Below are 25,212 nucleotides of genomic sequence, written 5' to 3'. Positions count from 1 at the left end.
TTCTCATCAAGTTCCTTCACTCTGAGCCCTTGATCTTGACTTTGGCTCCAAGAAAGAACTCTGACCCTTGATGAACTTCTGATCCTTGACAGCTCTACGCTTTCCATTTTTGCTTCTTCCTATCTTGTAGCTCCAGAAGCTATCTTTTTTCTTTGATGAACAAAAATAGAAATGAGTTTTTACAATTGAGATCTTCTTCTCTGACAGAGGCAGATTGCTTCTAATTTTTACAAGGAAAATCTTGAAGCTTTTCATCAAAATCTTGCCTCCAATGGCAAAGATCTAGCCATGCCTTACTTCGGATCTTCCTTTTTCAAAAGCCATCATCAACCTAGCCTTTTCTTCTTCCATAGCTTCACTGTTACCTTTTCTAATAACTTGTATTTTCTTCTTTTCTGATTGAAGTGACCGAATGGAAAGAGAGCGAAGAGAGAGAAGAGACAAATTTTTCAATGCATAATTAAATGATATTGAATTGTGAGTTTCGGTTACGTATGTGTGCATTTAACCAAATTGGAATTTGAGTTCCAATAACCAATGCATGCATTCAATTGAATTGAGATTTGAATTCCACTATCTAAAGAAAGTGGGTAACCGTAGCTTGCTTGGAATCCTGCTCTCTTCTTCCAATTCGGACCAAGGAGAAAATTGTTTTGGGCTATGCATATATTTCTTGGCCCAATTAGCTTTGTTATCTCTTAAGCAATTCAGCCACATAGTATAATTTAGCACAAAGTTTAATTAACTTTAAATAACAAGTTGGCTTAAAATGTCTTTGGCCCAATAATCAAAATCTACACACTAACAAACACATTAACCAAACAATTAGAAACAAATAATAACTTTCTAATTAATATTTTTAATAATATTTGATTATCATAATAATTCAAATTTTCAAAGTCAATAGAGTGGGTTGTTGAAAATTTGACTCTAGATTGTGACACTCAATTTGGTTGACTGTATGTTGACACCGAAAGTTTCCTACCCCAATTTCTATGGATCAAAAGTGGACACATCTTATTATCTTGGAGGTTCAGTTCTCCATTTGCATTTTGTCCTGGTAAATATTTTTCGTCATAATCTTACAGTTTAAATCAACAATTCTTGGCATATTATATTCGCACTCAAATCATTTTCACTTTCCTTTATGCTCTTAAATTAGTTCATCAGATAACCTCTTATTTGTAGTTTAATTGTACAGAATTTGCATCAACCTCGTTTCCCACTGTAAATGGCACCTACAGCTTCATCGCCAGATGAACAGCCAAGCCAGTCTAAAATAATGTCTCCAATTTGCCCATTTGTTTCTTCGTTATCTACAGTTTTCATTCTGTTTTCTCTCAAGAATTGATTGTAAAATTGGTTATCAAAATGAAAAATATTTGCGCACCAACACTTTTTATCAATATTAGCCAACACTTTATTTTTATGCTAGGGCATAGAATTTAGTATAAAATAAAGGTGAAAATTAAGGTGTAATTAATTTTACGTAAAATTGATAACTAAGAGTTGTTTGATAAAAATTTAGTCAAATCAGTCAAAAAATATTTTAATTTGGCCAAATGTTGGCAAAAAAAATAATAAATTTTGTTGATTATGTAGCATTACTCGTATACTTTTTTAAGATTACAGATTAAAATTAGTGATGTGAATGCATGCGATTATTTGGCACTTGACACAGCATATGGTGGTAACTGGTAAATAACGAAAGGGTTTTTCTGGTTTTGGTGTTAAGGTTGTTATTGGAGAAGAGATAGATCATGTAAGGTTGATCACTTTGAACCGACCTAAGCAATTGAATGCTATCTCACCTGAACTGGTAGGTCACTCCTGTTAACTTTTTTAGTATTTTGGCTAAGTTATTTTTCAGCATTTAATTAATTGCTACTGTCTCATTTCATCTCAGATTTCTCTGCTGGCATCATACTTGGAAAAGTGGGAGATAGATGACAAAGCAGAACTAATCATCATAAAGGTTGTTATTTACTTTATAATCTTCTGAATTTGTTGGCACAAAATCGTTATTTGTTATGAATTCGCTTTCTGATTGAGTCCTTTTATTATAGAGCCTAAAAAAATGAGAAATGCTTGGGGGCCATTAGAATTTACTGTTTTTTGCGATCTCTTAATTATCAATTCAATTTCTTTAGTTTAACTTCTTTAGTTTAGTAATCCAACAACTTATTTTATCCTATACTTTTAAATATTAAATTTCAACTGAAGCAAAAAATAATAAATTCTGATGACCCTCTAACATATTAATATAAAAAATCAATTTTACCTTTTGTATATTAATACAAAAGAGAAGGGTTTGGAGAAGAGAAAAGGTGGTAGAGGTCTAACGGTAGTAAGCGGTGGTTCTTGGTAGTGATAAAAATTTGTATGGAAATAAAGGATGAAAATGTAAAATCAAATCATTATATAACTCTCAAATCAAATCAATTTCTATTTTATATAATCAATTCCAAACACAATAATTCATTTCTAATTCAATTTGTTGGAAATCAAATTAAAAATCAGTTCCAAAAATATTTGGTTCTAAACACACCCTAAAAGTGGGGACAAAAAATATCTAGGTTTATGTCTCTTCATCTTTGTATTTCTGCTTTAGGGAAAAAAATAGATGTTATTAACTAAAAAGAGAACTGACAATTTTTTATCTCATTTTTTTAGAATAATTAAAATGACTAATAAGTAATTATGTTGGTTTAATTGGCACTTATGTATGCTTCGTTCTGCACACTTTTTTTTCCAGGGTGCTGGTAGGGCTTTTTGTGCCGGAGGTGATTTGAGAGTATTCTATGATGGCAAGAAAAAGAGTATGTACATCATTTTCTATAAAGTTTTAGAGCAATATGATGAAACAAAGTAATAGCAATTGCACTCTTTTAAAAAGGGTAATTTATGTGCATCATCCAAATTGGTCTAAAATCAAGATGTTCCTAATCATTTCCTTAATTTAGTGCTTGTTTGGGCGCCATTATTTTGATAAAAAAAGATCTTTTTTCAATAAAAAAGATCTTTTTTATTTTTTAGCGTGTTTGGCAAATTTCTAGTAGTAAAAGTACTAGAAAAATAAAAAACCCTCGTCCTTTCCGAAGTCTGGATTTCTGGTTTACGCACGAGGGTTTTCTGAGGATGGTGAAAACTGAATGGCAAAGCTTAGGCGATGTTCCGTTCCCATCTAAACTGAAGGCGTTAACTGCACCATTGAGGAAATGGCACAAGGATAACTTTAGTGACATGGATTAGAGACTAATGAAGTTTGAAGATGAAATCAAGAAGCTTGATATTATGGTTAGTGACGAAGTCTATGATGGTACGACGAAGGTTAGAAGGAAGGCGTTGGTGGGCTTTTGTGAAAAGTGGTACACTAGGAAGGAAATTCATTGGAAGCAGATGTCTCGGTCCAAACATGCTACAAACATGGATAAGAATACCAGGTATTTCATTAACATTGCTTCAGCTAGAAGATGGAGTAACAGAATTGATGCACTGATGATTCATGGACGGCTAGTGAGGAATCAGGCAAGAATAAAAATTGCAATTAGGGGGTTCTATAAGGATTTATAAAGGCAGGCCTCTACTCCGAGGATTGGTGTTAGGGATGGGTTGATAAAGCAGATTGGTAGAAAGGAGGCTGAGGCTTTGGAGGCCTTACCGACTGTGGAGGAGATTAGAGAGGCAGTGTGGGACTGTGACTCGTTTAAGGCGCCCGGTAGTAATAGATACAATTTGAACTTTATCAAGAAATGCTGGGAGGACATTGGCCAGGAGTTCACTGCAGTAGTCATAGGGTTCTTCCAAAGTGCCAAGTTACCAACGGATGTGAATGTCACGTGGGTGACACTAGCCCCAAAATTTGTGGGTGCTAAGGAGATCAAAGACTTTCAGCCAATTAGTATGGTGGGGTGTGTGTATAAGGTAATTTCGAAGGTCTTGGTAAGAAAGATGAGCTCAGTTATGCTGGGACTGGTAGGAGAGACTCAGACTGCATTCGTCAAAGGCAGAAAAATTCATGACGGTGCGCTCATAGCCTGTGAGACGGCTCATTGGCTAAAGACGCGACGAAAGAAAGCGGCAATAATCAAGCTGGATTTTCAAAAAGCTTATGATAAAGTCAGATGGAGCTTTGTTGATCTTGTGTTATAGAAGATGGGTTTTGGCCAAAGATGGAGGAATTGGGTAACGGAGTGTGTCAGCACAGCCACTATGTCAATCCTCATTAACGGGTCCCTATCTAAGCCGTTCAATATGGAGAGCGGCCTGAGGCAAGGGGATCCTCTTTCGCCACTTCTGTTTGTGCTTGTGGTCGATGTTTTACATCGAATGTTGGGGGAAGTTGTTAGGAACGGACGCATTGCTCCGCCCCTGGTAGGGGGAGATCATATTGAATTGTCACATCTCCAGTTCGCAGATGATACCATTCTGTTCTGTCCTCCAGAGACAGAAACGATTGTAAATTATAAGAGGTTGTTGAGGTGTTTTGAGCTGATGTCTGGTTCGAGTATCTACTTTGATAAGTCGAATTTGATCTCGGTGAACTGCGAGCAAGGATGGGTTGATCAGGCATGTGGTATACTGGGGTGCAAGCAAGCTGTCTTACCTGTTAGATACCTTGGGATTTCTTTAGGAGCCAACCCGCGCCTGGTGAAGACTTAGAAACCGATCATAGATAAGGTGGAAGAGAAGATTAGCTTATGGAAATCGAAGGTTCTCAACAAGGCAGGTAAGCTTGTCCTAATTAAATCAGTGCTGAATAGCCTACCAATGTACTACCTTAGTCTGTACAAGATGCCGAAGGCGGTCGCTGATAAGCTGATTGCATTACAGAGGCATTTTTTGTGGTGTAAGGAGGATGGAAATTATGGTATACCCCTAGTTAAGTGGGAGCTGGTTCAGGCACCAAAAAATGTTGGGGGTTTGGGAGTTAGGGATGCAGTGCTTAGAAACACAGCGCTCCTGTTTAAATGGTGGTGACGGTTTTCAAAGGAGGATTTCCCGTTGTGGAAGAAGATTGTTTGTTCATGTTATAATTTGAACCCAAATGCGATGCTAGCATACCAGCCCCTACCGGTAAATGGAGGGCCCTGGAAAGACATATGCCAATTGAATATGAAAGAACATCGAGTACGACAAAAAATGGTTAGCGGCCTGGCAATGGAGGTAGGGAATGGAAGTAGTACCCTGTTTTGGGAAGATAACTGGATTCAAGGCGGTCCTCTGAACGCGAGCTTTCCAAGACTCTTCTCCATTTCAAACCAACAAGGTGATGTGATACGGGATTGTGGGTTTTGAGATGGGTTAGAGTGAATTTTGAACTTTCAATGGAGGATGAAGTTGTTCCAATGGGAGTTGGAACTAGTCCATCAACTTCATGAGATGTTAAGTGTAACGACCCAATTTTCAATATGTCTAGATCATACTGGAAACTGAGCGCTACCAATTTGTCTTCCTAATTATTATCTATTATTTATCATATGATCCTGATTCGTTGTTAAAAGCGTAGTTAACTTGCGAGGTGTAATATTTTTTTTTGAAAACGTTTGGATTAATGGACAGAATCATTTATAATCAATTCACAAATAATAATAGATAAAACAGTTATAAACAACCACACATAAATACATCACAAGTAATTGACAACATTCGGTGATTCAGCCTTTATTAGAATATAGACTGTTAGTTAGAACACCCCTAGATATAGCTAAATAATATGTATATACATGTATATACATACAACATCCCAGGTCCTGACCTGTTCAAGAGGTCCCTAAGCTGGCACCTAGGTTAGCCTAGACTCTATACTCACCTAGTCCCTCTAAACTACTAAAGCGAGGGAAAGTACGTTCTAGGTCTTCAAAACTCAAGTTAGGTAGAACGTTATCAAAAGATAGAACATCATCTGCTACTCCTCTGCATGATCAGACTTTTCCACAGGACGTCTCTCTGGTACCTCATGAAGTAACCACACAATAGGAATCTCGTACACAGGATTTAGGTTAAAGTGCGCAGACGAACAGGGTGCAGATGTTGGCTGGTCTCGCAATATATACATATAATCAGAGAACGAGATTCACCCTAGACTCAGAAGACTATCTAGAGCAGAATCCCCTTTGCAGAACCATCATCAACGAACTACGGTAAGGTACTCTTACTTCCATCTGAAGGGGGAAGGGAGAGAGAAGGGGTAAGAACTGGGGAGTTCTTAGTAGGGCCGGGGTTATTAGTTAAGTTCATTAATTTGGGGTCGATTAGTAGACGAATAACATAACATAGCAATGCAGTAAACAGAAGATAAAGATAGAAAGAGAAAGTAGAGACAACAGAAAGCAGAACACAAACAAAAGAATACAAGAAAATAAAACACAAATAGCATACAAGCAGACAAACATAAAGAAGTAGATCACACACAGAAAGGAATGCAACAGAGAATGATGCGCAGACAAGAATGATGCATGTCTAGACCTAGCGCAGGCCATGAGCTCATGTGTCGGTTAGCTGCCCGCAATCCCGACATTTACCAGGTCACGAGTAATCCCGATTTTCCGGATATGATTTTCCGTTCCTAAATAAATGCGCATATAATAATAGCCGCTCATTTGAGACAGCCTCTGCTTACTGCAGGAAAATATATATATACTCTGCTCTGCTCTGGGGAAGCGGAAAATGGCTGTAGGTAACTTAGTTTCCCTACAGAGGCTCTGGGTTGCATTAAGCAACTAATATATATATATATATAGCTCTGGGTTGCATCAAGCAACTAATATATATATAAATATAGCTCTGGGTTACATCAAGCAACTAATATATATATATATATAGCTCTTTATTATATTACTCTTCTCTTTATATCTCTTTACTCTGTTTTGGTTTCTCTTTTCTCTGTATCTCTTTACTCTGTTTTAATTACTCTGTTCTCTGTATCTCTTTTTTCTTCTCTGATTACTCTTTTCATCTGTATCTATATTACTCTTTTTCTCTTTATCTCTTTACTTTACTCTGGTTTCTCTGTTTTCTGAGTTTCTCTACTCTGCTCTGATTTCTCTGCTTAACGTATGTATATAAAGTTTATGCAAATTTCGGTATGAATAGTTCGCCAGTCCCAAGTATAGGTTCATTAAGTCTATAATGAAATAGTTTAACTTTTCATATAATACCTAACCCTAGTCGCAACTCAAGGACTAACTATGTTGCCCTAGTTCGTTCACTAATTTCTGTCTGTTTTTCTGTTATTAAAACTTTACAGACTTTTCTTTAGTTTTTATCTTTTCTGCAACTTTTTATCTTTCTTTTATCTTTGCCTCACTAATATGTTCTTACCACTCCCAAAGTGTTTTATGAAGGTAATTATGAGATTCTGCGCTTAAAGTTGTCTTTCTAAAGCTTTTACAGAAAACTGCCTTTTTCTCATTATTTTATTATTTTTATTTATTATTTTATTATTAAATTTTCAAAAATTAACTTTACTTTAACCTTTAACTTTTAAAATTCATTTTTTACCACCCGTAACTTTTAATATTTCTACTTTTACCACCCTAACTTTTGGAAATTACAAAATAACCCCCCAAACACCAAAATATTTACTTCCTTGCCCTTTTATGGATCAAAAAGGTGTTCTTCATTGTTCTTCACCACACTCAAAGTGTTCTTCGTGTTCTTCGTAAATTCTTCAGATTCTTTCTTTGTTTTTACCCGTTTTTCAGTCTTTTCAGCAACCGATTTTTACCATAATTCAAAATAAATTTCCAGCCACTAAAACCCCATCTTTTCTACATGATTTTAACACAAATTGAACCTCAATTTAAGCTCTAGGGTTTCGTTTTCCAGCAGCCACAAGAACACACATTCATAGCTTGAATTTCATCAAATTTCATCAAATTTTCACCAAAATTTCAACAAGAATTACTCATACAAACAATCAATTTCAAGCATAGCCAAATCATATCATAATCACACAACTCAAACACAATCAATCAAGATTAAATTCGTCAATCCCTACCTGGTTTTGCTGCTCCTAATTCGGTTAAACTTTCAGGTGGTCCTTAAGCACTTTTTCCTCCGAAATCACATCAAGAACAACTTTAAATCCAAAAACTCTCAACTGACCAAATCTCACTCAGTATGTTAGGAAGAGATATCTCACCTTAGACTTGCTGGAAATTCACGTTTCTTGGCCCTCAAGTCAAGTTAAGCATGATTCCTAAGGAAGAACATCAAGAAAACACATGTTTTGCATGGTTTTCCTTGAAAACCGAATTGAAATGGGAGGGAGACAGCCATCTCACCTTATTTCCATCCTTGATAAGTTACATGGTTATGTAGAGGAAGAAGAGAGGATCATTTTGGTGAAATCGGAGTTTTGATTTGAGTTTTAGTTCAGAAGAAATCAAGCTTTGAAGATTAAGTGTTCATGAAAGTTTCTCTCTTTTCTCTCTTGTTATTTTCGGCCAAAATGATGAAATGAGACAGCCTTGGAGGTCTTGGGGGTGTAAGGTGAGTTGTGATTGGTTGGCTTGGAGGTGGATTAAAATAATATTAAAATATCTCTTGTGTACAACTACTAAAACTAGGTGTACCGGAACACTCGTAAAAACATCTCTAAAAATTATTTTTTGAGCTACTAGCATAAATGACACTAGTAACATATTTATTATGAGAATATAACATGTATAATGAGGCCTTAGCATTGCTAAATTCATCAGAGAGTGCTGGTGCTAAGCTGCACCAGTAAACCGTAAATCCGGTTAAACCGATTTTCTGTTTTTAACAAAAATAGACCAGGTAACCTTATAATTTCATTCAAGCATTTTCTAATACTAATATAATGATAATATTATACTATTATCTCTCTCCTCTCATGAATTGAGTTCGGTTCGTCAAACAGAGACTATTTACGAAAATCAGAATCAAAACTGCCAACCGATACGGTTCAAAAACTATGTTCTTCGCGATTGCTTTATCGAGCTTGTCTCAAAGGAGGTTCTAGCTTAAGGATGACATAATGATAATGAGGATTGAGATACTTGATGATATAGCAGAGGTGTTCCCTTTACTGATCTTCCGGAGAAATCCGTACTTTCAGAAAAGATCTCATGTACTCGAAAATCAGGGTTGTTACATTCTACCCTCCTAAAAGAAAATTTTGCCCTCAAAATTTCAGTTACCTAGGAATAAATGCGGGTAATCAGCTTTCATCTTATCTTCCAGTTCCCAAGTGTGCTCTTCCTCTCCTCTTGGTTCCCATGCTACTTTGACTAAGCGAACAGTCTTGCCTTTTAGCTACTTATCACTTCTTTCTACGATTTGAACCGGTGATGCTTGATATGTCAAATCATTTCATAACTGTACTGTCTCTGGTTGTAAAATGTGACTCTTGTCGGGAATATATTTCTTAAGTTGCGAGACATGAAAAACATCATGAAGGTTTGATAAATAAGGAGGAAGGACTATTTGATAAACTACTAGACTGACTCTTTTAAGTATTTGGAAAGGTTCTATGTATCGTGGGTTAAGGTTTTTAGTCTTAAGGGCTCTACCTATTCCAGTAATCGAGGTTACTTCTAGAAAGACACGGTTTCCATCACTAAACTCTAAGGGTCTACGTCTATTATCGGCATAGCTCTTTTGACGGCTTTGTACTGTCTGGATCTTCTGACAAATCTCCTTTATCTCCTCAGTAGTTTCTTACACTAAGTCTGGACCTAAGACACTAGCTTCTCCATCGTCATTCCAATACAATGGTGTCGACATCTTCTTCCATAGAGAGCTTCATATGGTGCCATCCCGATACTTTATTGGAAACTGTTATTGTAGACGAATTTGACCAAAATCAAATACTTATCCCAGCTGCTTTGGTTGTCTATCATACATGATCGTAACATGTCTTCTAACGTCTGGATTGTCTGCTCTGATTGTCCGTCTATCTGAGGATTGTATGCTATACTCGTGTGCAATTCTGTTTCCAACGCTTTTTGAAAAGCTCCCCAAAATCTAGTAATAAACCTCGAAACTTGATCTGAGACAATTTATGAAGGTATCCCATGTAGTCGTACGATTCCTTGAATATATATATTCATTCCAGCCTTTCTAAAGTATAGTCAACTCGAATCGGAAGGAAGTGCGCTGACTTTGTCAACCTGTCCACAATTACCCAGATGGCATCGTGTCCAGTTGAGGTCCTTGGAAATCCGGTGACAAAATCCATAGAAATCTGCTCCCATTTCCATTGTGGTATCTCTAAGGGTTGCAGGGTTCCTGACAGCTTCTGATGTTCCACCTTCATCTTCAGGCAGGTTAAACATTTTGAGACATAATCAGCTACTTCTTTCTTTAAGCCCGGCCACCAGAACATTTGTTTCAAATCTCGATACATCTTTGTCACTCCAGGATGCATAGAAAATCTACTTTGGTGAGCTTCAACAAGAATCTTTTATCGCAATTCTCCAGAGTTAGGCACACAAATTCTTTTCTTGTACCTCCATAGGCCACTACGATCCTATCTCACAGCTTCTTCAGCTCTGCAAGCAATGGTGACATCCAGTACAGTGCTATGGAAATCGGTCCGGCTCCAGGTACTAGATCAATGCTAAATTCTATCTCTTGCTGAGGAGGAGACTCAGGTATGTCGTCCAAGAAAACATCAGGAAATTCCTTCATCATTCAGATTTCTTCTAAGCTTAATTCACTATCATTCGAGCTAGCCACTAACAGAACGTACCCCTCACAATCACTCCCGCCTAAGGTAACTCTTACAGAATTCAGATATAAGGTGTGGGATAGAAATGGTTTAGTACATAGACTATCAGATGGAATAACAGCAGTTCTTTTAAAATAATCAAGGAAAACATGATACTTAGATAACCAATCTAATCCTAAAATAACTTCTAAACCATATAGTGGCAAATAGATTAGATCGTGTATAAAAGTCCTGTTCCTAATCGCGAATGGTACTTGCAGGCACACTAAACTGGTCAAAGCATTTTGGGATGCAGGTGTATGGACAATCAAGTAAAAATTCAATTTAAAGAAATATAATCCTAACTCGTAAGCAATAGTTAGAGAAATAAAGAATGCGATGCACCCGAATCATACAGTACAGTTAGAAATCGATTCTTGACATAACCTGACCTTGAATGAGGGCATCCGATTGCACAACATCGTCAATAGTGATAACAAACACTCGTCCTTGTTGTTGGGTTCTGACTGGATTTCGAGTAAATCCCTTCGGACAATCCTTGGCAACGTGTCCAAGTTCTCGACAAGTGTAGCAGTTAGGTGATCCAAACTGGCAAGACCTGTTACTATGCTCTTTTCCGCATTGCTTACATGTAGGGTTTATGTAAGCCTGATGGGCTCGTTTACCATTGCCTTGCCTTACTTTACCTCGAGCGATAAATCCAAACTTTATAGTATTGCCAGCGGACTCATCTACCATTCTTTTTCGACAGTCTCTTGCCCGATGTCCTTCCTTATTACAGTAGTAACATAAACCTGTTCTGAACCGGCAAAGCCTACTACCATGATGCTTTCCACAAGTTAGGCATACTACACCACTTTGAGCTTGGTGAGGTTGACTCTCATGTCCTTGTTCAATGTCACGGTTATTGTCACTACCATTATTGCGAGTTAAAAGGCTGACATCTCGGTGGTTTCCATTCCAACACTGGAATTGACCAATGGCTTTAAAGTTGCGACCTTGAGGGGCTAAATTTTGAACAAAGTCTCTTTGTGAATCCTCCCTACATCTTGCTCGAGCTATCGCCACCTTCTTTGAACATTCTTCCACTAGTTTACTTTTATTCACCAGTTCAGCAAAATTTCATATCTCTAGCGAAACAACAGAATTCATCAGTTCTTCTCGGAGTCCTCCTTCAAACTTTAAACACTTCCATTCTTCAAAGTCTTCTGGGTTCCCTTGACAAATCTTGGAGAAACGACACAAGTCATCGAACTTACGGGCATACTCAGCAATAGTCATATCCCCTTGTTTCAACTGCATAAGCTCCATCTCCTTAGCATCTCGTGCTGCTCCCAGAAAATAATTTTTATAAAATTCGTCCCTAAAGATATCCCAAGGAATGTCATTTTCATTCTGTTGTAGCAGTCGTTGTATCCCCTGCCACCAGTACTCAGCTTCTCCCTCGAGCATATAAGTAGCAAACTCCATGTATTGTCCTTTCGGAACATGTTGCACTCTCAGTGATCGTTCAATACCTTGAAACCAATTATCAGTGTCAGTCGTAACGAGTGTACCCTTGAACTTAAGCGGATTAACCTTCAGAAATATCGCAAGGGTCATAGGTCTTTCAGGATGCCCTAAGTTATTCTCATCATTCCCATTTCTCACTCCAAGACGTTCAACAGCCCTAGCCGCTGTTACCGCAGCTTCCCGCACTACTTCAACCGCGTTGTTCATGGTAGCCATAAACGTTTCCAATTCCCTCTCGTAGTTAACATTAGGAATTCCTTCTCATACGCCTCGTCTCCGTGAACCCATTGTGGTCCTGTTTACACCAAACAATAATTGTTAAGGTGATCAGTCTTAACACTTCAAGTCAAGTGTGAACATTCCCAAAATAAAAACACAGAAACAATCATGCAACATATATCACTAGGATATCCTATACGCATGAGACACACAACAGAGTATGCAATGAAGCATAGTCAGTCCACTCCCCAGGCTCTACTGGGAACGAACTGCTCTGATACCAAATTGTAACGACCTAATTTTCAATATGTCTAGATCATACCGGAAATTGAGCGCTACCAATTTGTCTTCCTAATTATTATCTATTATTTATCATATGAGCCTGATTCGTTGTTAAAAGCGTAGTCAACTTGCGAGGTGTAATATTTTTTTTTTGAAAACGTTTGGATTAATGGACAGAATCATTTATAATCAATTCACAAATAATAACAGATAAAATAGTTATAAACAACCACACATAAATACATCACAAGTAGTTGACAACATTCGGTGATTCAGCCTTTATTAGAATATAGACTGTTAGTTAGAACACCCCTAGATATAGCTAAATAATATCTATATACATGTATATACATACAACATCCCAGGTCCTGACCTTTTCAAAAGGTCCCTAAGCTGGCACCTAGGTTAGCCTAGACTCTATACTCACCTAGTCCCTCTAAACTACTAAAGCGAGGGAAAGTACGTTCTAGGTCTTCAAAACTCAAGTTAGGTGGAACGTTATCAAAAGATAGAACATATCTGCTACTCCTCTGTATGATCAGACTTTTCCACATGACGTCTCTCTGGTACCTCATGAAGTAGCCACACAATAGGAATCTCGTACACAGGATTTAGGTTAAAGTGCGCATACAAACAGGGTGCAGACATTGGCTGGTCTCGCAGTATATACATATAATCAGAGAACGATATTCACCCTAGACTCAGAAGACTATCTAGAGCATAATCCTCTTTGCAGAACCATCATCAACGAACTACGGTAAGGCACTCTTACTTCCATCTGAAGGGGGAAGGGAGAGAGAAGGGGTAAGAACTGGGGAGTTCTTAGTAGGGCCGGGGTTATTAGTTAAGTTCATTAATTTGGGGTCGATTAGTAGACGAATAACATAATATAGCAAAGCAGTAAACAGAAGATAAAGATAGAAAGAAAAAGTAGAGACAACAGAAAGCAGAACACAAACAAAAGAATACAAGAAAATAAAACACATAAATAGCATACAAGCAGACAAACATAAAGAAGTAGATCACACATAGAAAGGAATGCAACAGAGAATGATACGCAGACAAGAATGATGCATGTCTAGCCCTAGCGCAAGCCATGAGCTCATGTGTCGGTTAGCTACCCGCAATCCCGACATTCACCCGGTCACGAGTAATCCCGATTTTTCGGATACGATTTTCCGTTCCTAAATAAATGCGCATATAATAATAGCCGCTCATTTGAGACAGCCTCTGCTTATTGCAGGAAAATATATATATACTCTGCTCTGCTCTGGGGAAGCGGAAAATGGCTGTAGGTAACTTAGTTTCCCTACAGAGGCTCTGTGTTGCATTAAGCAACTAATATATATATATAAATATAGCTCTGGGTTGCATCAAGCAACAAATATATATATATATATATATATATATATATATATATATATATATATATATATATATATATATATATATATAAATATAGCTCTGGGTTGCATTAAGCAACTAATATATATATATATATATATATAGCTCTTTATTATATTGCTCTTCTCTTTATATCTCTTTACTCTGTTCTGGTTTCTCTTTTCTCTGTATCTCTTTACTCTGTTTTAATTACTCTGTTCTCTGTATCTCTTTTTTCTTCTCTGATTACTCTTTTCATCTGTATCTATATTACTCTTTTTCTCTTTATCTCTTTACTTTACTCTGGTTTCTCTGTTTTCTGTGTTTCTCTATTCTGCTCTGATTTCTCTACTTAACGTTTGTATTTAAAGTTTATGCAAATTTCGGTATGAATAGTTCGCCTGTCCCAAGTATAGGTTCATTAAGTTTATACTGAAACAGTTTAACTTTTCATATAATACCTAACCCTAGTCGCAACTCAAGGACTAACTATGTTGCCCTAGTTCATTCACTAATTTCTGTCTGTTTTTCTGTTATTAAAAGCTTACAGACTTCTCTTTAGTTTTTATCTTTTCTTTAACTTTTTATCTTTCTTTTATCTTTGCCTCACTAATATGTTCTTACCACTCCCTAAGTGTTTTATGAAGGTAATTATGAGATTCTGCGCTTAAAGTTGTCTTTCTAAAGCTTTTACAGAAAACTGCCTTTTCCGTATTATTTTATTATTTTTATTTATTATTTTATTATTAAATTTTTGAAAATTAACTTTACTTTAACCTTTAACCTTTAAAATTTATTTTTTACCACCCGTAACTTTTAATATTTCTACTTTTACCACCCTAACTTTTGGAAATTACAAAATAACCCTGCAAACACCAAAATATTTACTTCCTTGCCCTTTTATGGATCAAAAAGGTGTTCTTCATTGTTCTTCTAGTGTTCTTCGTGTTCTTCGTAAATTCTTCAGATTCTTTCTTTGTTTTTACCCGTTTTTCAGTCTTTTCAGCAACCGATTTTTACCATAATTCAAAATAAATTTCCAGCCACTAAAACCCCATCTTTTCTACATGATTTTAACACAAATTGAACCTCAATTTAAGTTCTAGGGTTTCGTTTTCCAGCAGCCACAAGAACACACATTCATAGCTTGAATTTCATCAAATTTTATCAAATTTTCACCAAAATTTCAACAAGAATTACTCATACAAACAATCAATTTCAAGCACAGCCAAACCATATCATAATCACACAACTCAAACACAATCAATCAAGATTAAATTCGTCAATCCCTACCTGGTTTTGCTGCTCCTAATTCGGTTAAACTTTCAGGTGGTCCTTAAGCACTTTTTCCTCTGAAATCACATCAAGAACAACTTTAAATCCAAAAACTCTCAACTGACCAAATCTCACTCAGTATGTTAGGAAGAGATATCTCACCTTAGACTTGCTGGAAATTCATGTTTCTTGGCCCTCAAGTCAAGTTAAGCATGATTCCTAAAGAAGAACCAAGAAAACACATGTTTTGCATGGTTTTCCTTGAAAACCGAATTGAAATGGGAGGGAGACAGCCATCTCACCTTATTTCCATCCTTGATAAGTTACATGGTTATGTAGAGGAAGAAGAGAGGATCATTTTGGTGAAATCGGAATTTTGATTTGAGTTTTAGTTCAGAAGAAATCAAGCTTTGAAGATTAAGTGTTCATGAAAGTTTCTCTCTTTTCTCTCTTGTTATTTTCGGCCAAAATGATGAAATGAGACAGCCTTGGAGGTCTTGGGGGTGTAAGGTGAGTTGTGATTGGTTGGCTTGGAGGTGGATTAAAATAATATTAAAATATCTCTTGTGTACAACTACTAAAACTAGGTGTACCGGAACACTCGTAAAAACATCTCTAAAAATTATTTTCTGAGCTACTAGCATAAATGACACTAGTAGCATATTTATTATGAGAATAGAACATGTATAATGAGGCCTTAGCATTGCTAAATTCATCAGAGAGTGCTGGTGCTAAGCTGCACCAGTAAACCGTAAATCCGGTTAAACCGATTTTCTGTTTTTAACAAAAATAGACCAGGTAACCTTATGATGTCATTCAAGAATTTTCTAATACTAATATAATGATAATATTATACTATTATCTCTCTCCTCTCATGAATCGAGTTCGGTTCGTCAAACAGAGACTATTTACGAAAATCAGAATCAAAACTGCCAACCGATACGGTTCAAAAACTAGGTTCTTCGCGATTGCTTTATCGAGCTTGTCTCAAAGGAGGTTCTAGCTTAAGGATGACATAATAATAATGAGGATTGAGATACTTGATGATATAGCAGAGGTGATCCCTTTACTGATCTTCCGGAGAAATCCGTACTTTCAGAAAAGATCTCATGTACTCGAAAATCAGGGTTGTTACATTAAGGCCAATTAAGCCATCAACGGATCAGGAGGATAATATTGTGTGGAAGTTTGATAAGAAGGGTGTATTTTCTACTAGTTCCTTTTTGCAGGTCATTCAATCAGAATCTCTGATGGATGAGATCACAAGCTATAGTTTCACCAGTGCAATTTGGATAAGCGTGGTACCTCCGAGAGTGGAGCTATTTGGATGGTTTGTGCTAGTTGGTAGAGTTAACACCAAGGAGCGGTTGAGCAGATTGGGTGTTATTCCTAATAGTGATAATGTTTGTGTTCTGTGTAAAAAGGAGATAGAATCTATGCAGCATTTATTTCTTCTATGTGAGGTTACATGGCAGGTGTGGTGCACTTGGTTGAGGTATTTTCGTACAGCTTGGGCTGTTCCTGGTACCATGAAAGGGCTGTTTGAAAGTTGGACTGGAATGCACAGTAGAAAACAAGAGCAGAGGAAGTGGCTGACTGGGTTTTTTGTAGTGATCTGGAACATCTGGTGGGAACGGAACGATAGAATTTTCAAGAATAAAGATGCAGGTGTTGAGGAAATACAACGCAGGATGGTTTTGAGCTACCAAGAATGGACTTCCAGTGATCCATGTGGGTGTTAATGGCATTACTGGGGATGCCAAGGGAATTGATATCTCTTGTGTAGGCAGACTTCTTTTATTTTCTGGTTTTGTATGCTCCACTTTATTGTGTTGAGCTTCCTTTGTTTCAAAAATAAATAAATAAAAAAAAAATTTTTTTTGAAAAGCTGTAATTTACATCTTTTGTTTAAAGATCTTTTTCTCTTAAAAAAAAGATGTTTTTCATATAATAAATAAACAAAAAATTACTTTTATATTGTTATACCCAAACATAATTGATAGATAAAAAGAATTTTTTGCACGAGATACCCAAACATAAAATTACTTTTACTTTTCTATAAGATCTTTTAAAAAAAGATAACTCGAAAAAAGATCTTTTTTTTTTTAGAACAAAATGATAATCAATGTGCTTAATTATAACAAAAGGGAGTGTTTTCCATGATCATAAATTCTCATTTTGGACAGAGGATTCATGCCTTGAAGTGGTCTATAGATATTATTGGCTTTGCCATCACATTGAGACCTACAAGAAAACCCAGGTTCTGTTTAGGATCTTAATTAATTGCAGTTTCTTCTTTACCAATATGCTTCAGAAAGTGATATTACCATGTCTACAATGTTGTTATTCCTATAACAGGTTGCTCTTGTTCATGGAATTTCAATGGGTGGAGGTGCAGCTTTGATGGTCCCTATGAAGTTCTCAGTTGTTACTGAAAAAACTGTGGGTATTTAGCACTTGCTTGGTTTTGATTAATTCTTTCAGAAACGAACGAAAAATGTATATTATCATGTGTACAAAACTACTTAAACAATCTTATTAGAGATTAGTTTCTGCATAATTTCATATTAAATTTGTTTAGAAAGTGTTATTGGTTGATTTTGTGGTGTGTGAAAAACAAATGCTTTGACAGGTTTTTGCCACTCCTGAAGCAAGTTTTGGATTTCATACTGATTGTGGATTCTCTTACAGCCATTCTTGCTTACCGGGTCATTTAGGTAACCACATTTACATAAGAATTCCTTCTCTTCCTTGTATTTAACCAATGGGATTTTAAAATGGCGAAATTCACCCCTCATTCCATATATGGAAGGACTAATATGTCTATATTTGTTAATTCCGAGAGATGAACTTGTTTTCCGGCAAGTGGTAAGGGATGAAATTGTCCCTCTTAAATCTTAAGCGACTATTTTATGCCTTGTGTTTTCTATCTAGGATTAGATTGGGAATTACTTTGGGAAAAATATATAAAGTAAGTGTAAAACAGAACACCCCAAGAACACTTGTTCCTCCATATTTTTAATCTTATATTACAACAGCCATTTCTTTTTTCTTTTTTTTTCCTGTTAAATGATATTAAAGAAAAGAAGAGTGAAACATGTTAGTAGGTCACAAACAAAATTGTAGAGATGATAATGCACAATAAAATTTGCAGGTGAATTCTTGGCACTCACTGGAGCACGGTTGAATGGGAAGGAATTAGTTGCAGCAGGATTGGCAACTCATTTTGTCTCCTCTGAGGTTCGATAATCTCCGAATAAAGTACCGAAACTCACTATAAAAGGTGAATTAACAATCGGTTATATTTTGCTTCCTTTAGACAATTTAACCAATCGTTAACCGTATATGTGGGATCATTCACTAACGGCATATTACTGAGCAGTTAACAATTGGTTAGATTTGTCTAAGGGAGGCAATCTTTCATGGTTACAAGTTAGTTTTAATTATTTTATAATCAGATTTATGAGTGTGATAATCTTTCATGATCAATTGTAGTACTTTAACTATCTTTTTCCTGTAGCTGGAATCGGCATAATTTTTATTGCATGAAAATGCTACTGTAAATATATTCACAATTAATTGTTGGAAAGCCCAAGGGCACAAGCTAGTTAATGTAGGAAAATCACATGGAGTCAGTCCCTATCTCTTTAAGTTAATAATATGTGCACAGAAATTGGTTCTTTAGTATAGACACTGCAATAATAGTTGTGCCTGTAACTCTTCGGAATTCTGGCTTACTTTTGTAAATGACATTGATAATTCTATTTTCTTTGGAATTGGTAAACCAATAGTTTGTGTTGTAGTTGAACACATTCCAACACTATGCCAAAACTTCAGAAACTTGAATTATTTTATTTCCACTTTCCCTTACCTGATCAGAGGACATTGATCCAAGGATATAAATGAGAGAGAACAAAGTGGGGTAGGGTGAAATACAGGCGTATGTTTCCCGAAAAAGTGCTTTATAAGGATCTGCATTCCTACAACTTAAGTATTTTGTTTTTAATTTATCGTTTGCTACAGCTTAATTGAGGCCTGATTTGGTATTCAAAGATGAACATTGTCAGATACTATTTTCTAATCAGTAGATATAAAATGGACTTCGAGGGTTAATTTGATAAATAATAATAACATTTTATATGGACCAGAAAATTGTGGAACTTGAGAAGCGACTGATTAGCCTAAATTCCGGTGATGAGAATGCTGTAAGATCAGTGATTGAAGAATTTTCTTCAGAAGTCAAACCTGATGAAGACAGTATCTTAAACAAGTAATCACTATTTCATCATTGATATCCAAATTTCTTTTCTGATTAACCGAAAATTGCACTGTATTAATGACAGTATTTGGAGATTTTCAGGCAGTCAGTAATTGATGAATGCTTCTCTAAAAATTCCATTGAAGAAATTATAAAATCTTTGGTAAGTTTCTTACAAGTTCCTTACACATTATTTTCTTATTTCGTGTTCATGTTCTCTTTCAGCTACGTATGACTGTATGCTTTTTATCTAAAGGAAGCCGAAGCAAACAAAGAAGGAAATGGATGGATAGCTACAGTTTTGAAAGGAATGAAAAGAACATCACCGACCGCATTGAAAATAGTACTAAGATCGGTAAGGACTTCGTTATATATATTTCCCATGATCTGAGACTGGATTCTAGAACTCCATTCATTTCATTATTTTTTGGGCATATAAAATTCATGCTTAATGAAGCAGAAGAATATTTTAAGTTTTTCTTTGTATTTAAAAGCTACAATGTTTTTTATGCTAGTTTTCCGAATTACTTCCTTTTGGAATTTAAATGAGATTAATGAGGACAAAAAACAGAAATAATCCCTAGCCTTTGGACGTTATGTGAATGAATCAATAAAATAAGTTCTACATGCTACTTGGAGATTTTCGTGTTGCTCGATATGCAGTCAAGCAGCATCTTGAATATATGTGCAGGTTCGCGACGGAAGGAATGAAACACTGTCTGAATGTCTAAAAAAGGAATTTAGATTAACAATGAATATACTACGAAGTACAATATCCGAGGATATGTATGAGGTAATTGTAGTATGCTTATTGAATTTCAGAACAAATTTTAGACACAAAAGAGGCTGCTCAGTTTTACATTTTGATGTCATCTGTACTAAAATCTGAGGCAAAATTTTGTGTCTTTTGATGAGAAGGGTATTAGAGCTCTCACAGTTGATAAGGATAATGCTCCAAAGGTATTCTTTCTCTTTTTCTCTTTTGTTCTAAATATGCATGCCCCAAGATTAATGACTTCTTTTCCACATTTTATTAAATTCTTCTAATCTTAAATAGTCTTATCCTAAACTAGCTACCTTAACTATATTCAACCCACATCAAAGAACATTTCTTGTGACAAACAAAAAATTGCTTCAAAAACACGAATTTGGATCCTCTAAAGTAAAAGGAGTTTTACCATTGGATGCTGCATAACATTAAAAATGGAAATTGTTTTGCATTTTATTGATCCTGGTGAAATCCTTTACTTTACTAGGAACTACTGCCCATGTTTGGATGGCAAATACACATTTACATGTGCATCAAAATCAAGTTAAGAAATGGAAATCATGTCCGAGAAAACCATGGACATGGTATGATTTACAGAACAAGTCTTGAATGCTGTGTAAATTACAAGACTTGCTATTAAGTCTATCATTACAAGGGATTTGTTTTTAAATGTGCTTTTTTCTCTTTTCTTTTCTCTTTTCTCTAATTATGAAGGATCGTGTCTATAAACTTGTTTTCAATTTAAAAGATGAAAAATAAAAGGAATCATTGTTCTTTTTTCATGATCAGTGGGATCCTCCGTCGCTAGACAAAGTAGATGATGGAAAGTTGGACTTGGTTTTCCAACCATTTGAAAAGAATTTGGAGTTGCAGATTCCAGAAAGTGAGGCGTGCAGGTATGGTTTCTACTTGAATTTCGATTGATTGATTGATTAAGAACTAAAGTACGAATGATTATGAATTTATGATGCTAATAAATTTACCATGAAAGACAGAAATCTAAACTTGCCCATGAACAAATTAAGTCTTTTTTGTGGAAGGGTGGGGTATTGGTTGTAATTAAGTCACTACCCCTTAAAAGTTTTTAATTAAGTCTCTACACTACTTTTAAATTTGTAATTATCCTTATCGTCCTAAAAACATTTAACTTAATGGAATATGCCAAGATATATTCGCTACTAACATAGGATAGATAAACATGTTTTTGTAACGTCTACTATTAAGAATGATATAATTACAAAATTAAAACTAGTGTAAGGATCCAATTGAAAATTTTTAAAATATAGGGACTTAATTATAAATTTGGAAATACTATAAAGACCACTGAAGTAATTTAACTATTTTTTTATGGTGATTGTTATGGTGCCTAAAAGTGTTTACCTAATTTATCAAAAAGGGTTAAAAATCAATATTTAATTTTAAAAGTGTAAAAGTAAATAATTATTAAATATTCAAAATTTACTATAAAAAATAAGTTAGGCAAAAGTTAGACACCAAGTCATAGGCAACATAAAATTCACCTTTTTTTATAAGTAATTTGGTTGAGAAAATTATCTTTTGTAGATAAATTTGGTACTTTACTCTTAGTTAAATAATCAAGTATTGTTAAATCAAAATTTTATTTATTTATTTATTATTAGTAATATTATTATTAAGTTAAACCAAATTCCCTTGTGTGTATTCCAAACAGGTGGGCCGGTAAATATGAGAATTCAGCTTATGCGTTCCAAATTGGGCAATATAAAACGGCTTGGGTGTTGCTTGTCTCTGAGTTGGATGCTACTTTATAAAATACTACTCGAAAAGATTGTCATGAATTTTTCTACCTGCTTAGCTTGGATATAAATAAGCTACTGTTTGATGTGCTGAATAAATTATTATTATTATTATTATTATTATTATTATTATTATTATTATTATTATTATGCAGGTGCACAAGCGACGGGTTTAGAAAATTATACTGTGATGACTAAATATGCAACATGAAATAAAATAGGGGCCTTATAGTGTACAGATGTGGGTGTACAGATTTTTGTCTTTTTGTGGCTCAAAAGCGTGCCACTAAAAGTGTTGCTTAAAGAAAAAGTGTTACCCTTAATCGTTAACTTGGCTCTGATACCAATTTTGCAATCATTTTTAAAATATGATACCATTTTTTTACTAGTCCTTGTATAATGTAATTTCATTTTTATAGTTTTCAATCTTGTTTTAGTTTATAATATTCTTTTTTGCATGGATTATTATATATAAAATCTTTTATCTGTTTGTCTTTTTCTTTAATATAATTTCTTAAATCCTCAAAAACTTCTTTTATTTCTACACTTTCTGTTGTTTCTAAATACCTTCTTAATTTTTCAACTTCATTTTCCATTTTTTCTTTCAACAGCTTTAATTCTTTTAAGTCATAATATGGTTTTTCAGGCATTTATAAATTTTTTAAGTTTAATTCCAACTTGTTTATATTTATTCTTATTTCTATCCTTTTTATTATAAGGTCATCAATTTCGATCTGAAAGTCATTTAATTCCCTTTTATACTCTTTTATTTTACTTTTTAATTTTTCTGCTCTTTTTCTTTTTATTTTATTTTCTGGTTTTTCAATCTTCTTATGCTTCATTATTTATTTTAAAATTTCTGCAAACTCTATTATTGATTCATTACTATTTTCTAGAGATTCTATTAATTTTTCTAGCTCTTCAACTTCTCTTTTTAACTTGTCATAGATTATTTTTAGAGTTTCAAATGCTCTTTGATTTATTTCAGAAAACTGTAAATAATTCAAACGATTTTCTCTTTCAAAGAGCTATTGTTTCTTGTCTTGATAAGTTACATATATTTCTTCTTTATTTATTGTCATAATTTAGTGTTTAGGGTTTCATTTAATTTTTCGACCTTTTTTGTTAATTCTTTTATTTCAGAATTTTCTTCTTTAATCTTCAACTTAGATAGATTTAAAGGGCTATTAATTTTAGATTCTCTTATTTGAAAATTCGATGAAACTAATTTTCCTGACGGTTCTTTTAATAATAGAACTGGGTTTTCAATAGCTTTATATTTTGGTATTTCTGTTTTTACAATTTTCTGAAATAATTCATCGACATAAATTCTTTCTCTGTTTTTAAATATTATACTATGATGGCTATTTGTTAAAGCATAATTTATTGCATATGTAATTGAAAATGGTTCATCATCTTGTTCCATTAGATTCTTTCTGTGAAATTTATAAGCCAGACTTATAGATCTTCCAAGATTTTCAGTTGATAAAGGTATAGCATATCCCAGATGGGCATTAAATTTAACATTTACGTTTGCCAAGTTTCCATGAACAATTCCAATTATTTGATCTATTGGGTCATCAGTAATTCTTTTGTCACAGATTGCTAGGCTTATTGGTGAATTAATTCCTTTCATATATGTAGATTTGATTAAGACTTGTATAGTACTAATATGAATCCATCCAATTTTAGATCTTTTTTGTTGATCCTTAATTTTCTCAATCTGTTTACTTATTTCTTCATCATTTATCAAAGCTATTTCAAGTTCTCCATTGGCGGATTTTATCTTTATAGGGGCTTCAAGTTGAATTTTTCCATAGTATATTATATTTTTTCTATTAAAAACTTCTTTTAAAAGGTTTTGTTTATTAAAATTTTCATTTGATTTGAGATTTAATTCTGTTTTTAAAACAGCCTGTTTTTCATTATCTAATAAAGCAGTTAATCTATAATAATCAGATTCTTCTGTTAATTCTAAACTTTCTAAATAATTCATAATTGAAAGACTAGAATGAATATGTACCTTTCTGGAGAAAAACTTCCTTTATTTAATATATTTTACATAAGGTGTTTTTATCTCCAGAGGGGAGATTGTAAATACTAACTCCAGAGGGGAGTTTAGAACTATTTTTCCCTAATGGGAATTCTTCTTCAGACCATAGAATCGCCTCGGCAGCTTCCTCCTTGCTCTCCTAGCATTTGAGTACTCTTTGCCTCCTGCTTTCTATTTTCTGATGCTTTCTACAATTGCCTAAGCAACCTATTTATAATGGTTGGGTCTGATGGACAATTCCCATCCTTACCCTTCTTATGACGTCATTGCTTACGTCATTGTTTATTATCTTGCACCAGCTACATTGTTGGTGCTCTATGACCTAAGCGCTTACGTCACTATGCAATAATGTTGAGAGATGCTTCAGATGTGCTGTCTTCCTCTTTCATTATGTGACCTTCAGATGCGTTGTCTTCTTCCTTTATCATGTGGGTTGATTCCGTTTTATTATTGCTTTCTTCAGATAGTTCTGAGACGCATAGCTGGCACTTGTGGTCTTCTCTGTCTTTTATCAAATAGCAGAGATTCCTCTTTATCCCTTCAGGGAGCTTTTCTAAGAGTCCAGATAAGTTGTAGAATGCTGATTCAAATTCCACTAAGAGTCTCATCTCTCTTTCTTCAATTTCATTCCTTTTACTAGACACAAGCAAAGTATTTCTGCTTTTATAATTAATTCTTGTGTGAGATTCCCTTGTTATCTTTTGAGTTCTTTCGAAGACCCTTGCTAGTGTGCTGGCTAGCCTTCCTTCATGACTGTAGATTGTTAGATCTTGAACTTGATCAATTGGTTGAAAATTTCCTGGGAAGACGGACATGAATATTACTTGGTGTGCTGGAACCAAGCATTCTTCTTCTTCATTAAAAATAGGTTGACTGTTCGTAAATTTTAGGGATATATCCCTTGGATTTACGTTATCAATCATATTTTTAAATCTCTTCACTGCATCAACGAATCCTGCAGGAAACTCACTAATAATTTTTAGATCA

General features: G+C 34.8%; 1 protein-coding gene across 1 annotated transcript; it reads left to right on the top strand.

The window, feature by feature from the left end:
- Window positions 1–961: 961 nt before the first annotated feature.
- Window positions 962–22,319, top strand: LOC107608001 (3-hydroxyisobutyryl-CoA hydrolase-like protein 5). The gene is made up of 15 exons (XM_088494642.1): window positions 962–1,060; window positions 1,736–1,819; window positions 1,907–1,975; window positions 2,756–2,819; window positions 17,557–17,630; window positions 17,729–17,812; window positions 18,003–18,087; window positions 18,525–18,610; window positions 19,519–19,640; window positions 19,731–19,791; window positions 19,885–19,983; window positions 20,320–20,421; window positions 20,547–20,588; window positions 21,187–21,293; window positions 22,088–22,319. Exons 1-15 carry the CDS (start codon window positions 962–964, stop codon window positions 22,185–22,187), a joined length of 1,278 nt encoding a protein of 425 aa, XP_088350768.1. The 3' UTR covers window positions 22,188–22,319.
- The last annotated feature ends 2,893 nt before the right edge of the window (window positions 22,320–25,212 follow it).

Source organism: Arachis ipaensis, chromosome B7 (assembly GCF_059453495.1).
Source record: "Arachis ipaensis isolate K30076 ecotype BB chromosome B7, ASM5945349v1, whole genome shotgun sequence".
NCBI lineage: Eukaryota > Viridiplantae > Streptophyta > Magnoliopsida > Fabales > Fabaceae > Arachis > Arachis ipaensis.
This window is presented reverse-complemented; position numbering and strand designations above follow the sequence as displayed.

Bases quoted from the DNA above. Each gene is read 5' to 3' on its own strand.
- LOC107608001 (XM_088494642.1), top strand. From the start codon at position 962: ATGTTGACACCGAAAGTTTCCTACCCCAATTTCTATGGATCAAAAGTG. The intron at 18,611-19,518 runs GTTCGATAATCT...TATATGGACCAG, and splicing joins CTCATTTTGTCTCCTCTGAG to AAAATTGTGGAACTTGAGAA. The intron at 19,984-20,319 runs GTAAGGACTTCG...ATATATGTGCAG, and splicing joins TGAAAATAGTACTAAGATCG to GTTCGCGACGGAAGGAATGA.